The following is a 12,101-nucleotide window of genomic DNA, read 5'->3' on the forward strand; positions in this document are numbered from 1 at the left end:
AACCTCTCATTTTCTGTCATTCTTATCGATCAATTGGCCTCTTTTCTAGATGTTTCCGACCAATTCCTCGAGGGGGCATGCATATGTCATTATTATCGTCTGGGGCATTTTCATTATTGTTCTTTGAAACAACGCTCAAAATCGCATTGTCTCAAAGAGGGGCAAAATGTAGACACCTAAAAATGGTCAACGCTTGCGGAATCATACTTTAACATTTGCGCATTGCCTCATTTTAGGTTTTTGCATCGCATTAACATTTCTCCTATGATTCACACTTGATCTTTATCATTTGCGAGCATCGAGTCATTCTTCTTCGAATTTGGTCTTGTCGACAACAATCTTTAATCATGATTTTGGTCGATCTTTGTCCTTTTGTCAATCTTGTCATATTGCGATCGATTCGTCATCGATCCTTGTCCTTTCCAATCATGTCAATTTGGTCAATTTGTCATTGATTTTTGTCAACCAATCTCAATCCAATCATTTATCAACACTGGTCATTTATCAATCCAAAATCATGATCGAATCGATATCAATTATCCTTTGTCAAGACCTAATTGTCGTCTTTGCATTTCTAATTCATCTTCCAAGGTTTTATGATTTAATCATTTAACCTTGTTTGTCATTTCTCCCTTTAGGTTAAATAATTTATTTATTTATCCTAAGTCTTCTTGTCACAATTAAATGTTTATTTAATTGGCTAATTAATTCCTCCTATTTTTGTAAATTAATTAATAAATGACAAATTATTAATTAATTTACCTAATTTTCATCAATTTTCTAATTTCCAAGTCATCATTTCCAACTTAATTTTCTAATTTCTCCTAAATTCCTAAATGTCTATTTCTATTCCAAAATCTTGTCATAAGTCCTTGCATAGCAATTTGTCATAATTTGTCATAAATTGTCATAAATCCTTGCATAGCAATTTGTCATAGACATGTCATAATTTTGCTATTCTTGATTTGAATTTCCATTCGAATCATTATCATGCTAATTTGATCTTTTTCTCCAATTTCTCTATAAATTGGATGATTTTCTTCAATCAAATCCCTTAACCCTTGAATCTTGATCCCTTAATCCGAATTCTTAATCAAACTACCGAACTTACGCTTCTAGTACTCTTGAGCTTTTCATCAATCTTGCTTTCAATTGTGTGTGCACTTGTAGGTGAGATCCACAAAACCATTGAAGAGGAAAGAACAACAATGGAGCCGCATGGAAGGAGTATTCAATTCTACATCTGGTTTGCATAATTTTCATTTTGAATGCTTTGTTTTCATACCTCTATTGAGTGTGCTTAGAATTAGGTTCATTTGCAATGAGTGTTCCTTTTGATTGAGTTATCATGTCTTGTGTTTTGATTGATCTACTTATTTTAATGATTCCTAATCTTCTATGCTACACTCCTCATCATAATCATCTTGGTATTTTTCAGCTTACCCCTAATCAACACATTCTCATGTGGTTTCTAGCTAACTATATAAACTCCACACACAAATGGTTTCAACTAACCACATGTCTCACATGCAAGTGGTTTTGGATGACCACAAACTTTGCATACAAATGGTTTTGGATTAGCACAAACCTAGCGTACACCTAGTGGAGAAACTAATGTACAGAAAGATTTTTTATCATCACTCTAGGCTTTATTAATTGACTTTTATGCTTCTCCTTCTATACCTACATCAAAATTGATTATTGAGTCTGTATAAAAAGTGATCCATCTACCGAGATACATGGGTGAGCAGTCACTATACTTACTAGCTCTATAGGAATCCTTTAATATACATGGTTCTCATCAATATGTTAAGCTCTATTGTAACTATTTTGGGGTGTCAGGTACAACCAATCATGCACCCGCTACCACAACTACGTATGATACATACTTTAGTTTTGCCTTTTAACAAAGGTGACTAGCACTCAATTTATAAGTATTTCAACAAAATTCCAATTTTGCCTTTTTCACAAAGGTGACTAGCACTCAAAATGCAAGTCCATTATCTATGCCCATTTGCATCTCATTAACACATGAATACTTCTTGTGCTCAAAATGACGCATTGAACTATTCTTTTCCAAATTCCATCAACTTCACAATCTGCAACATTTTATTTTGGACTGATCTCTTTTCAATAACCACCCGATAATTATTAACAATTTCACAAATTTAAAATAGCAATCTCTTGAGGGATATCTTTGAACTCCCAATGATCATCTTCACTTTGTTGATAGCTTTCATTTGCCTTAAAATGACTTCTCTTAAATACCTTAACAACTACATCTGACTGGCATCCTCTCTTTTCCCTAAAAGCTTTCAACAAATTTTTCAACAACTTCTCGCTTCTACCGAAGCTTTATCCTATTTTTTTTTTTTGTAAAAAATATTTAATTCATTAACAAACATGTATCAACACAACTACTACGTATAATCCACTAGTGATTACACTCAAGTGGGTCTTATAGCCATAAAAAATCTTTGAAAAACCCTTTTTTCAAAACCTCAATCTTATCACAAACACAAACTTTATTTCTTATGCAAATTCAATTTATTTACATATTATCTATCTATCTATCTATATACTAAAAAAGTTTGTGAAACATTACTTGGACAAGAGGTGCATGTGCACCCAGCCCACAATTGCAATTGTTTTCTCCTCCCTGCAAATATTTAGTAATTCTTTCTTCATCCCTTATCTATTTTAATTTGACTCTAGCTTGTACCTCTTGATCTTTCTTGAATTGAAGATATTGAGGCCTATGGTTGATATCTTTAAGATATCTCACATACTCTTCATTATATCGATGATCATAATTATATGTCGAGAGTAATTAATTAGTGGTTTGAAGCTAAAGGTAGAGTAGGAACAATAGAAACAATTTTTGAGTGTTAAGAACTTTAACCAAATGATCTAAAGGGGCATATCTAGGATGATAGGGTAAGCTTTTTAGAATGAAGGAGAGTGACTTGAAATATTCTAAATTAATTATTAATCTTTAGGAAACATTTTAATATGGTTGGGAAGATCATTTTTCCACCATGTTAAGGAGGACTACTTGTGCATAGCATGGTGACAATATAAATCCAAACACCCAATAGCGAAGAAACATCTCCATAAAAAGGGAATACCCTTATAATCAACCAATTGAGACCAAGACAATTCATTAATCTTTAAATATTCACTTGGTACAAATATTTTGACATGCTAACTTTCACCAAGATGTGTACATGTGAGTAAAGTTCACAAAACCTAGTTCCAACATCAAAAATCAACCCAAAGCATTACTAATGTCCGCATAGGTTGATTTACCCCAAAAATTTAAGGGTAGATAAGGCAGTGTCACCCAAATAGGTATTTTGGCTTGATATACTCCTTCAAGAGGTTTAAAGAGGCATACCAAGGATGGATGAAGATAGATCATAAATCCCACATCCAATCTCCAAAAACTAACCTAGCCTCTTTGTTATCAAAAGAATATAAACATATCACAAAGAACTTCTAGCACAAAGATAAATCTCTATCTTGTCCTCAACTAGAGGAGTCCAATTCCTCGAAATTCATTGATGTTGATCAAGATTAGAAGGGCATAGGTAGAAAAATCTACAAATCAAACCATTTCTTAGAAATAAATTCTCATTGTCAATCATTTGTTTCCTTAGAATCATCACAAGAGCAATTGTAGCACAAGGAAGAGGTAGTTTGCAAGATATTCCCAAGAAAAAATCCCTTGTCCACTTATGTACCAATTGAAACCAAAGGGAGAATAACAGTTAGTAAATTGTTTGTTATCACCTCATCTACTTAAAGAGTTGCGAGAAGGGCGTGGAAGCATAGACACAAAGGCATCATGCAACCCATTTCTAAAAACCCAACATTCCTCTATGTTTCCTTTAATAATAATTTACAAGCACCGTGAACACAAAGTGGAAACCCCAATGGAAAGAGGGATCTAATCTAAAGAGATGCAAGCATGATTGGAAATCGCAAACCCAATGTTAGAAACAAACAAACCCCGTCTCAAATCTCGTACGATAGAACCACTACTAAATGCCCCCAATAGATGGCATAAAATTCATGACCAGATCATAAACTATAGAAACCCCAAAAATTGTGAGTGAGAAAACGTTTTTTGAAACTAAACAGCCAAATAGAAGTGCATTGAAAGTTAGTATTTTTAATTTGTATTTATTTGATATTGCACTAATATTATCAATTATATTTCTACATACTTCTCTTTAGAGGAATATAGGTAAAGTGGGTTGAAGATATTATATTTATTGATTACTCCACTTGAAAAAATATTTTATTAGTATATTATTATATTTGTGTTAAATTATTGACAAAAGCAAAAAAATCTATTAAGACTATATCATCATTATCATCATTAGTATTATTATATCTTAGATGAATTGATTGACATGATTACGAAGTTAACTAATTTGTATGATAAAAAGATGGACAAAATTTAAAGTGAGTGGAAGTTGAGAGGTGGAAGTGATGTAAATTTAATATAAAACTAAAAAATAACTATAAATTGATTTTTTTAAAATTTCATCCAATGTTTTTGCATTCATATATAAATATAATATATCTTTGACAAAATAATATATTGATATATTAAACTAAAAATTATGTTTAAATAATTGGACCCATATAACATAAATAATATTTTTCGCACTAATTACAAATATTTATGCCCTTCAACAATTCAATAACATCCTAAAATATTAATTTTAATGAATATAAAACTTCCCCATATCACAAAGAATAAAATGATTTTTTCAACCAAAAAGAAAAATAGTCCAAATCATTCAAATTAGAAATAAAATAAAAAATTGAAACCAGTGGATCAGCTCACCAAACTTTTCATCAGCCCCGATTTTCATGATTTGTGAATTACAAAAAAAAATTAGATCCAAACAATATTTCCCCTCAATAAAAACAGTATCTTTTCTTTTCTTTTCTTCTATGTGAATGTACACATTTTGTTGCAGAAAAATCTTTCCCGAAGAAATGGATTTTTCCAGTAATGAATCATCTGGGGCACGTTGCACTCTGGTTCTGCAAACAGGACAAGAAGAGTGCGAAAGAAACCAAATTTCTATACATTCTTTATGAAAGTAGTGACAACAGTTTTCACTATTTCAGAATCCCCGAATTCAGAAAGACAGACCACACACTTTTGCCCTTCTTTAACGAACCCATCAAACGATTTGCAATCAAATGTTGGCAGACCCTCATTAACTCCTCTATTCAAACCAGCCGAGGAATTATGGATGGCAGAAGATCTATATCTTCTCTCCCTGCAGGCCATGTACCAAACCAATTTAACCGATGCAACAATGCTTACAAAAACGCACACTGAGCATGCAATATAGTAAATTGACTCTCCATCTATTTTGCCCATTTACGAAAACTCTGATCTTTACTGGAAACACTTTAAATCAGGCCCAAAAGGTTCAAAAAAGCAATTTTTACAAAATTTGTAACAAAAAGAAAAGAAAGATTATGATTGTGATCATAAGGCGTGTATTCAGCTCAACTTCCAAGCACAGCGCAGGGAAGAAAGTTCATAACAATTTTCAGAAAGTTTATAACAATTTTGCCGAATACAATGAATAACATGGAATTTGGGAACTTGCAGGTGGGTATGTGATTCGAATTATGGATTCTGATGACAACATCTGAATGAGAATCTGCCGTATTATAAATTCTGTTGCATGAACAGGAGAGCTTAAAATCAAAGCAAGCCAAAAAGTATTGTATTCAATTGAAAAATCCAAAGAAAATATTTTTTCAACTATTTCAAATTTTTTTCTGATCAATATGAATAGATATTCTCACAGGTGGCCGGCTCAAGATAATTCATACCAGATCGAAAGATAACTTTGTGCTTTTATTGATCGTCTGCATTGAAGAATAAAGAAAAAGCACTTTATATTTCTTTCATGCAATATGAATGATCAAGAGTTGATTATAGTGAAGTGCTTGTGCATGATCTTCAACTAGTTGAGCGCTTTCATGTACTTCATGCAATACATTTTACCTTTACATAATAAACTGTTGTTGAGTGGTACTCTTAGGCGTAGGTTTTAGCACGATCAATGCATTCAATTCTTTGCATGATCGATGCTACTCTTTCTTACCTTTTTCACCAATTTGAATAATGTCTATTCTATGCACTTAATGCATGTGAAACCCATTTTTTAGATCTATTTGTTAATTAATCCCTCTCCTATTTTTAACATTAGTCGACCGCAAGTCATTGAACTCAGTTCTTAATATGTACGCAAGTTTTGTTTCTGATCTGATTTTTTCAGTATAGTGTAAGTGCTTTGCTTTACATTCTCATTCTTCTATTGGTTTTACACTCAGAAACTTCAACAACATTTCATTCCAGTTTCTGGAGACAATTAGTGATATTGGAGTATAAAGATGAAAACCTTACTATTATTTCAAGATTTCTATAGTAGAAGTGAGATATAATGAGCCTGTAGATCAAATGTGTTAACACTAAATCAACATAATCAATCAATTGAAAAAAAGACAAAAATAAGAATAATCGAGCTCTCTTCACCATCCAATCTGCATTGGATATTTTATTTTTTCAAGTCAAAGAATGCATGGGATGCTCTTCAAATCACATATCAACGATCTCCAAAGTAAGATTGGTAAGACTTCAAATCTTTCAAAGAGATTTTGAAAAGATGAAAGAAGCTAAAATTCATTCTTAGGAATCAAGATAATGTAAATCAGCTTAGAATCTAACGGGAAACTATCACAAAAAAAAAAAAGTTTATACAAAAGATTTTGAGATCTCTTCCTCCAAAGTTTGATCCAATGGTATTTGTTATTTAAGAAAGTGGATCTAACTACTTTCAAAGTTGTAGAGTTGATAGATTCTTTGCAATCTCAAAAAGACTGTATGCAACTTTTTATGAAGAACCTAGAGTAAGCTTTTTAGTCTACAATAAAAATTGTAAATCAATCAAAAAGTATTCCTAACTTAAACAAAAATTAGTTTTATAAAATGTTGAAATATCTACTATCTACAAAGTTTGAGACTTTATTTATATAGTTTACATATATAGCTAAACCACCGAAATCATGCCAACATGTTGTATTGCAAGATTACGAGTGACATCAAACCTTTTATAATATATGTGAATGATCTACGCTCTAAATTGGTTGAAGGTTTTTTATTCCCCTTCTTGTAAATCTTTGAGCATATTTCATTAATTTCCATGGAAGTGATTCCTTTTGGCAATTGCTAAGATGTGTCTATATTATGATTAATTAGAAACAACTACAATATTATTATCATTCCATCTCATTCTCTCAATGATTTATGTGAGTTTTAGGTGCTTCATTTGTAACTTTTCATTTTTCCTCATAGGTAAGGGAAGGATACCAATAGTCATTGTAGCTAACTTTGCACACCCTATGCTCTTAAATGGTACATAGAATTTTGACAAAAAATTGGTTTTCTTCATATATGACTTAAGTTCTTAAAGCTAGTGGTCTAGCTTCTAGGTAGTTACAACAAATGTGGCGGGATTCATTATGCACAAAAGGATCAAAAAGTGGTCATTTTCAGTTGACACCTTATACATATTCTCTATTGCCTCATTAACCATTCACTTTGACAACTAAATTAGAAAAGTTCAAACTACCATAGATGCTATGGTTTTATGTTAATGAAAAGTAATAATGTTTCAATGTATACATGAATAGAGTTGTGATACCATAAAATATCTATAGCTCTAAAATTTTGTTCATATCAATTTGAAAATTAATAATAAAAAAAATATATCAAAAAAAAAATTGTATCTAAATTGGAATTAGTGTTCTAATTTTAAGAAAATGTGGAAATGGTTTATTTATATCAAAAATTTAAAAGATTTACAAATTGAATCCACCTTAAAAATATTAATCGAAAAAAATAATACTACTATATTAATACATCTATCCAAAGCTATCTATTTAGAGTTATTTTATTTACTTGGATCTATTTTATTTTTTATTACTTACATGTAGACATAAATTGTGTTTTGCTAATTATAGAAATATTCTTTAAAAATTATATCTATTATTTAATATTATTTTAATTTAAAATAAATTTAAAAATTAAAAAAAAATTATTAACACACTCAAGTTATTAAATTCCACCCCTTATTTTCATTATAAAAGTATTCCCTTTAATTGCCTAATTTTAAAAAAGAAAAAGATGATATGAAAACACACTATTACCTTTTCTTACCTAATTTAAGAAAGAAAAAATAGATGACATGAAAACATACGTTTAACTTTTCTTGTAAGAAAGCATAAGACCATAGTGCACGAAATCAAAGGCAATAGATATGGATTTCTAGAAAACCATACCAACGCTACGTTGAATCATTGATTAAAAAAAAATTAAAGTGACGGACTGTTTCAACACCAGAACACCAGCAAACAACAAACAATGGCTTAAGCTGAAAACATTTCATACTGCATTTGTTTAAAAATTAAAAAGCTTTTAATTACGTGCAGGCAGACCACCAACTCATTTAACCTTCAAACCAACCCCACCCACTTGTACAAGAAGACGTGGGAGATGTTAAGACTTCCTCCCTACAAATGGCCGCCATTAAAATTAAAACAAGAGAAACCTGTCTCAATATTGAATTCAGCTTTGAGCAAATTTAGTAAAAAAAAATGGCCTTCACAAGCTCTTTGGCCCGGATGGTGTTATTCATGGCTCTGGTTGGGATTGCATTTGGAGGTACTGATCAGCAATATCATATCATTAGTGATTTGTGTTACAGTTATTGATTGAACATAACAATGGATTTTTGCTGCTGTTGTTCTGTATTTCGTTTTGGGTTAGCTTTCTTGTTATGTTTTTTTCTTTTTTATAAAAGATTTTAGGATTTCTTCGAACTCTGTTTTACTTTTAATCAAAATAATAGATTCTAAATTCTGACGTTTTCTTTCAAAATCCATTTTACTTTTAATCAAAAACAATGGAATTCTAAATGATATTTTTCTTTTGACTTGATGCAGTGAAGGATCTGAAGGAGCAGCAGGTGTATGTGTTTAGAAAACGTAAGTGATCATTCATGAATTTAAAAGTTCTTAAATTTGACCGCGTAAATATTTTTCATCAATGTTTTTCATCATATTCTATGATCCATCATCAAAACAAAATACACACTCAAATCCAAAAGCTTACTACGGACCCTGAATTTCTTGTCATTTTTAGGGACCTTTTGCTAGCCTTCTTGTTATGATTTTAAGTGACTTATCCTTTCTGAAGCATAAAAAAGTTATGTATAGTGTGGCGTTATTTTCTATGTGTTGAGCAAATGTAAGTAATTGTTATTGAATTTGAAAGTTTCTAGATTTTACTGGTAAACATTTTTCATCAATGTTTCTCCTCATGTTCCATGATCCATCATCAAAACAAAATAAAGAGTCAATTCCAAAAGCTTATTACCACTAGATTTCTTATCATTTTCTGGGACTTTTTGCTAGCTTTCTTGTTATGATTTTGAGTGTGAATTATTCTTTCTGAAGCATAGATAAAGTTATGTATGATGTGGTTTGATTTTGTATGCGGTTTAGCAAACTCAAGTAATCATTATTTAATTTGAAAGTTTCTAAATTTGATTGGATAAACATTTTTCATCAATATTTCTCATCATACTCTATGATCTGTCATCAAAATAAATTAAACAGTCAAATCCAAAAACTTATTAGGACTGAATTTCTTATCATTTTCAAGGACTTATTCTTTCTGAAGCACAGGTAAAGTTATGTATGGTGTTGTGTTTTTGCAGCCTGCAAGATGGATTTTTCATCTGTGGACTTTTCAGCTGTGACTAAGGTGTGCAAGGCCCCTGATTACAATGAAAAAGAATGTTGTGAAGCTTTTAACCAGGTGGCCTGCAAATATGTGAAACATGTGAATGATCACTCAACCAGTTGTCCAGTAGAATTTGTTTCTTACCTCCACTTGGCAGGAATGTATCCAATGGGGGTTTTTGTGGGCCGTTGTACTAAGCCTGGAGATTATCGCCTCTGCTCCCAATCAGACTAAATCTTCAACCAGACTTCATTATAACCTGATTTCAACAGAACGTTTGCTACAAGGATTGATGAATGTTATTTCTATGTAATACCATGGTATAGAATACTCCGAATGAAATATAAATATAAATATATTGTTATATGAAAAGCAATTCATTGTCTATTTATTACAATGTCTATTTATTGTTATATGAAAAGTAATTCATTGTTCTAGCATCATGAGAGGAGATTAGGCACCTAGGGCATGGCAATTGGAAAGTGGGGTTCCCAAAAGGATCTTTGAAGAGATTTGATCAATAGAAGAAAGATAAGAATAAGCAATTACGAATTAATAAAAGGATTAATAAAATGTCAAATTAAAAACATTTATAGAAAGGGGAGAAAATAAGAAATTAAGAGAAACAAGGGAAAATATTGAATAGACAACGTAGTTGAACGTGAAAAAAATATTGAAACAATTCTAGGAGAGGAAAAAAAATATTGCAAAAGAATGAGAATGCTAAGGAAGCTAAAATAGATAATGGAAAGCCATCACCAAAGGAAGTGGACATATATGAGTGCACCAAGGAGGATGCACCTAAACATAATAATTTTATTGTAAGCGTTGAGATTAGGAAAATATAGGGAACAAATAATAATTACAACATAAAATAACAAAGATACATTTGAGCAAATAAATGACCATCTAGATAAAGCAACTAATATTTTGAATGGGTTGGCAAAGTAGATTGAATCTAAGATGCAGTATTTAAAGAGTTATTAGAATGATCTATTGGAAGAATAGTGCTCACCCAAGGTTTAGAACTATAAGCATTATGTCATTTTAATTCTCAAAATTCAAACACCTCATTTTGAATATGATTTGAGGTTCTTTTAACACTTAAGCAAAATTAAAACCTCTAGATATTAGTATTAAATACTTAGATGCTACGGTGAGTAAAATTGTGGTAGTTTAAAAGAATAAAAATATGAAAATTTTTGAAATAATGAACGAGTAAAAAGAGAGTTGAAGAAAAATGAGATATAAACATGTTTGAAGACATTTACACATGACACAATTGAAATAGTTAACAAAGAATGGGAAAACCCAATATTAATTGATGCAATGTCCTTGATTAATGAAAAATTATCTCCTAAATTGAAATGATCACATGAAGAGGTGAACCCCTTAACCAAAATTCATCTCGAATGTTGGTTAAGATAAGAAGTCTTTGAGAAGTTAGATGTAGTGATTCAAATTGAATGAGAGAAATAAATTGAATGAGAGAAATAAAACAATAAGAAATTGTGCTGCTAAAAATTAGTGTCAATCGTAAGAAACAAGCACATAGATGAGAAAACAATAAGAACTAGGAAGCACAAATTGAAAACTAAATAAAAGATGAAAACCAATGGCCTCCTTTAAGATGTCCCATCTTCCTCTATTTTTTAGGACCTTGAAGGTGTTGGATTGTTGGCTCTCAGTAAGCAATGACCTCTAAAGTTGTCAACTCAAAAGTTGAGTAGCTATATGATCATGATAATGCAAATGCATGAGGCTAGGATGATTTGATGCATGATTATAACTAGGATGGTTGATTAGCTAAAATGAGGATTTAAGCTACATGATTTGATAATTGAAACTAGATTAACATGATAAAAGCTATTCTAAACATGCCAATATTTGATCTAAATGCTAATTATGCTAGATGATTAGAATGTAAATTCCTATAGTAAGTATGCAAAAACTATGAATGCAAGGGTTCTTTATTGCTTCAAAATGAGGGGTATTTATAAGAATTCCAAGGCCAAAGCTGAGGTGGCAGGAATCAACGGTCTGGATTCAATCTAAAGATATCAAGGGATAGAATTGAGGAAGTTGGAGAAGAGGTTGGAGGAAGGGACACATGTCATCTCTGTGGTGACAAGTGTCAAGGAACCATGCTCATGAGAGGGCAAGTGACGAAGGGAGAAGACATGTGGCCAAAGTGCCATGTGTCTCAAGGAGGGGAAATCCAACCCACAAGAGGTTAGAATAAAAAAGGTTAGGA

General features: G+C 31.4%; 1 protein-coding gene across 1 annotated transcript; it reads left to right on the plus strand.

Annotated features, from left to right (window-relative positions):
* Positions 1 to 8,629: 8,629 nt before the first annotated feature.
* Positions 8,630 to 10,219, plus strand: LOC131033611 (GPI-anchored protein LORELEI). The gene is made up of 3 exons (XM_057964853.2): positions 8,630 to 8,764; positions 9,046 to 9,087; positions 9,822 to 10,219. Exons 1-3 carry the CDS (start codon positions 8,698 to 8,700, stop codon positions 10,079 to 10,081), a joined length of 369 nt encoding a protein of 122 aa, XP_057820836.1. The 5' UTR covers positions 8,630 to 8,697; the 3' UTR covers positions 10,082 to 10,219.
* Positions 10,220 to 12,101: the final 1,882 nt, after the last annotated feature.

Source organism: Cryptomeria japonica, chromosome 6 (assembly GCF_030272615.1).
Source record: "Cryptomeria japonica chromosome 6, Sugi_1.0, whole genome shotgun sequence".
NCBI classification, from domain to species: Eukaryota; Viridiplantae; Streptophyta; class Pinopsida; order Cupressales; family Cupressaceae; genus Cryptomeria; species Cryptomeria japonica.

Coding starts and splice junctions, on each gene's coding strand:
- LOC131033611 (XM_057964853.2), top strand. CDS start 8,698: ATGGCCTTCACAAGCTCTTTGGCCCGGATGGTGTTATTCATGGCTCTG. Junction 8,765..9,045: donor GGTTGGGATTGCATTTGGAG/GTACTGATCAGC, acceptor GACTTGATGCAG/TGAAGGATCTGAAGGAGCAG. Junction 9,088..9,821: donor GGTGTATGTGTTTAGAAAAC/GTAAGTGATCAT, acceptor GTGTTTTTGCAG/CCTGCAAGATGGATTTTTCA.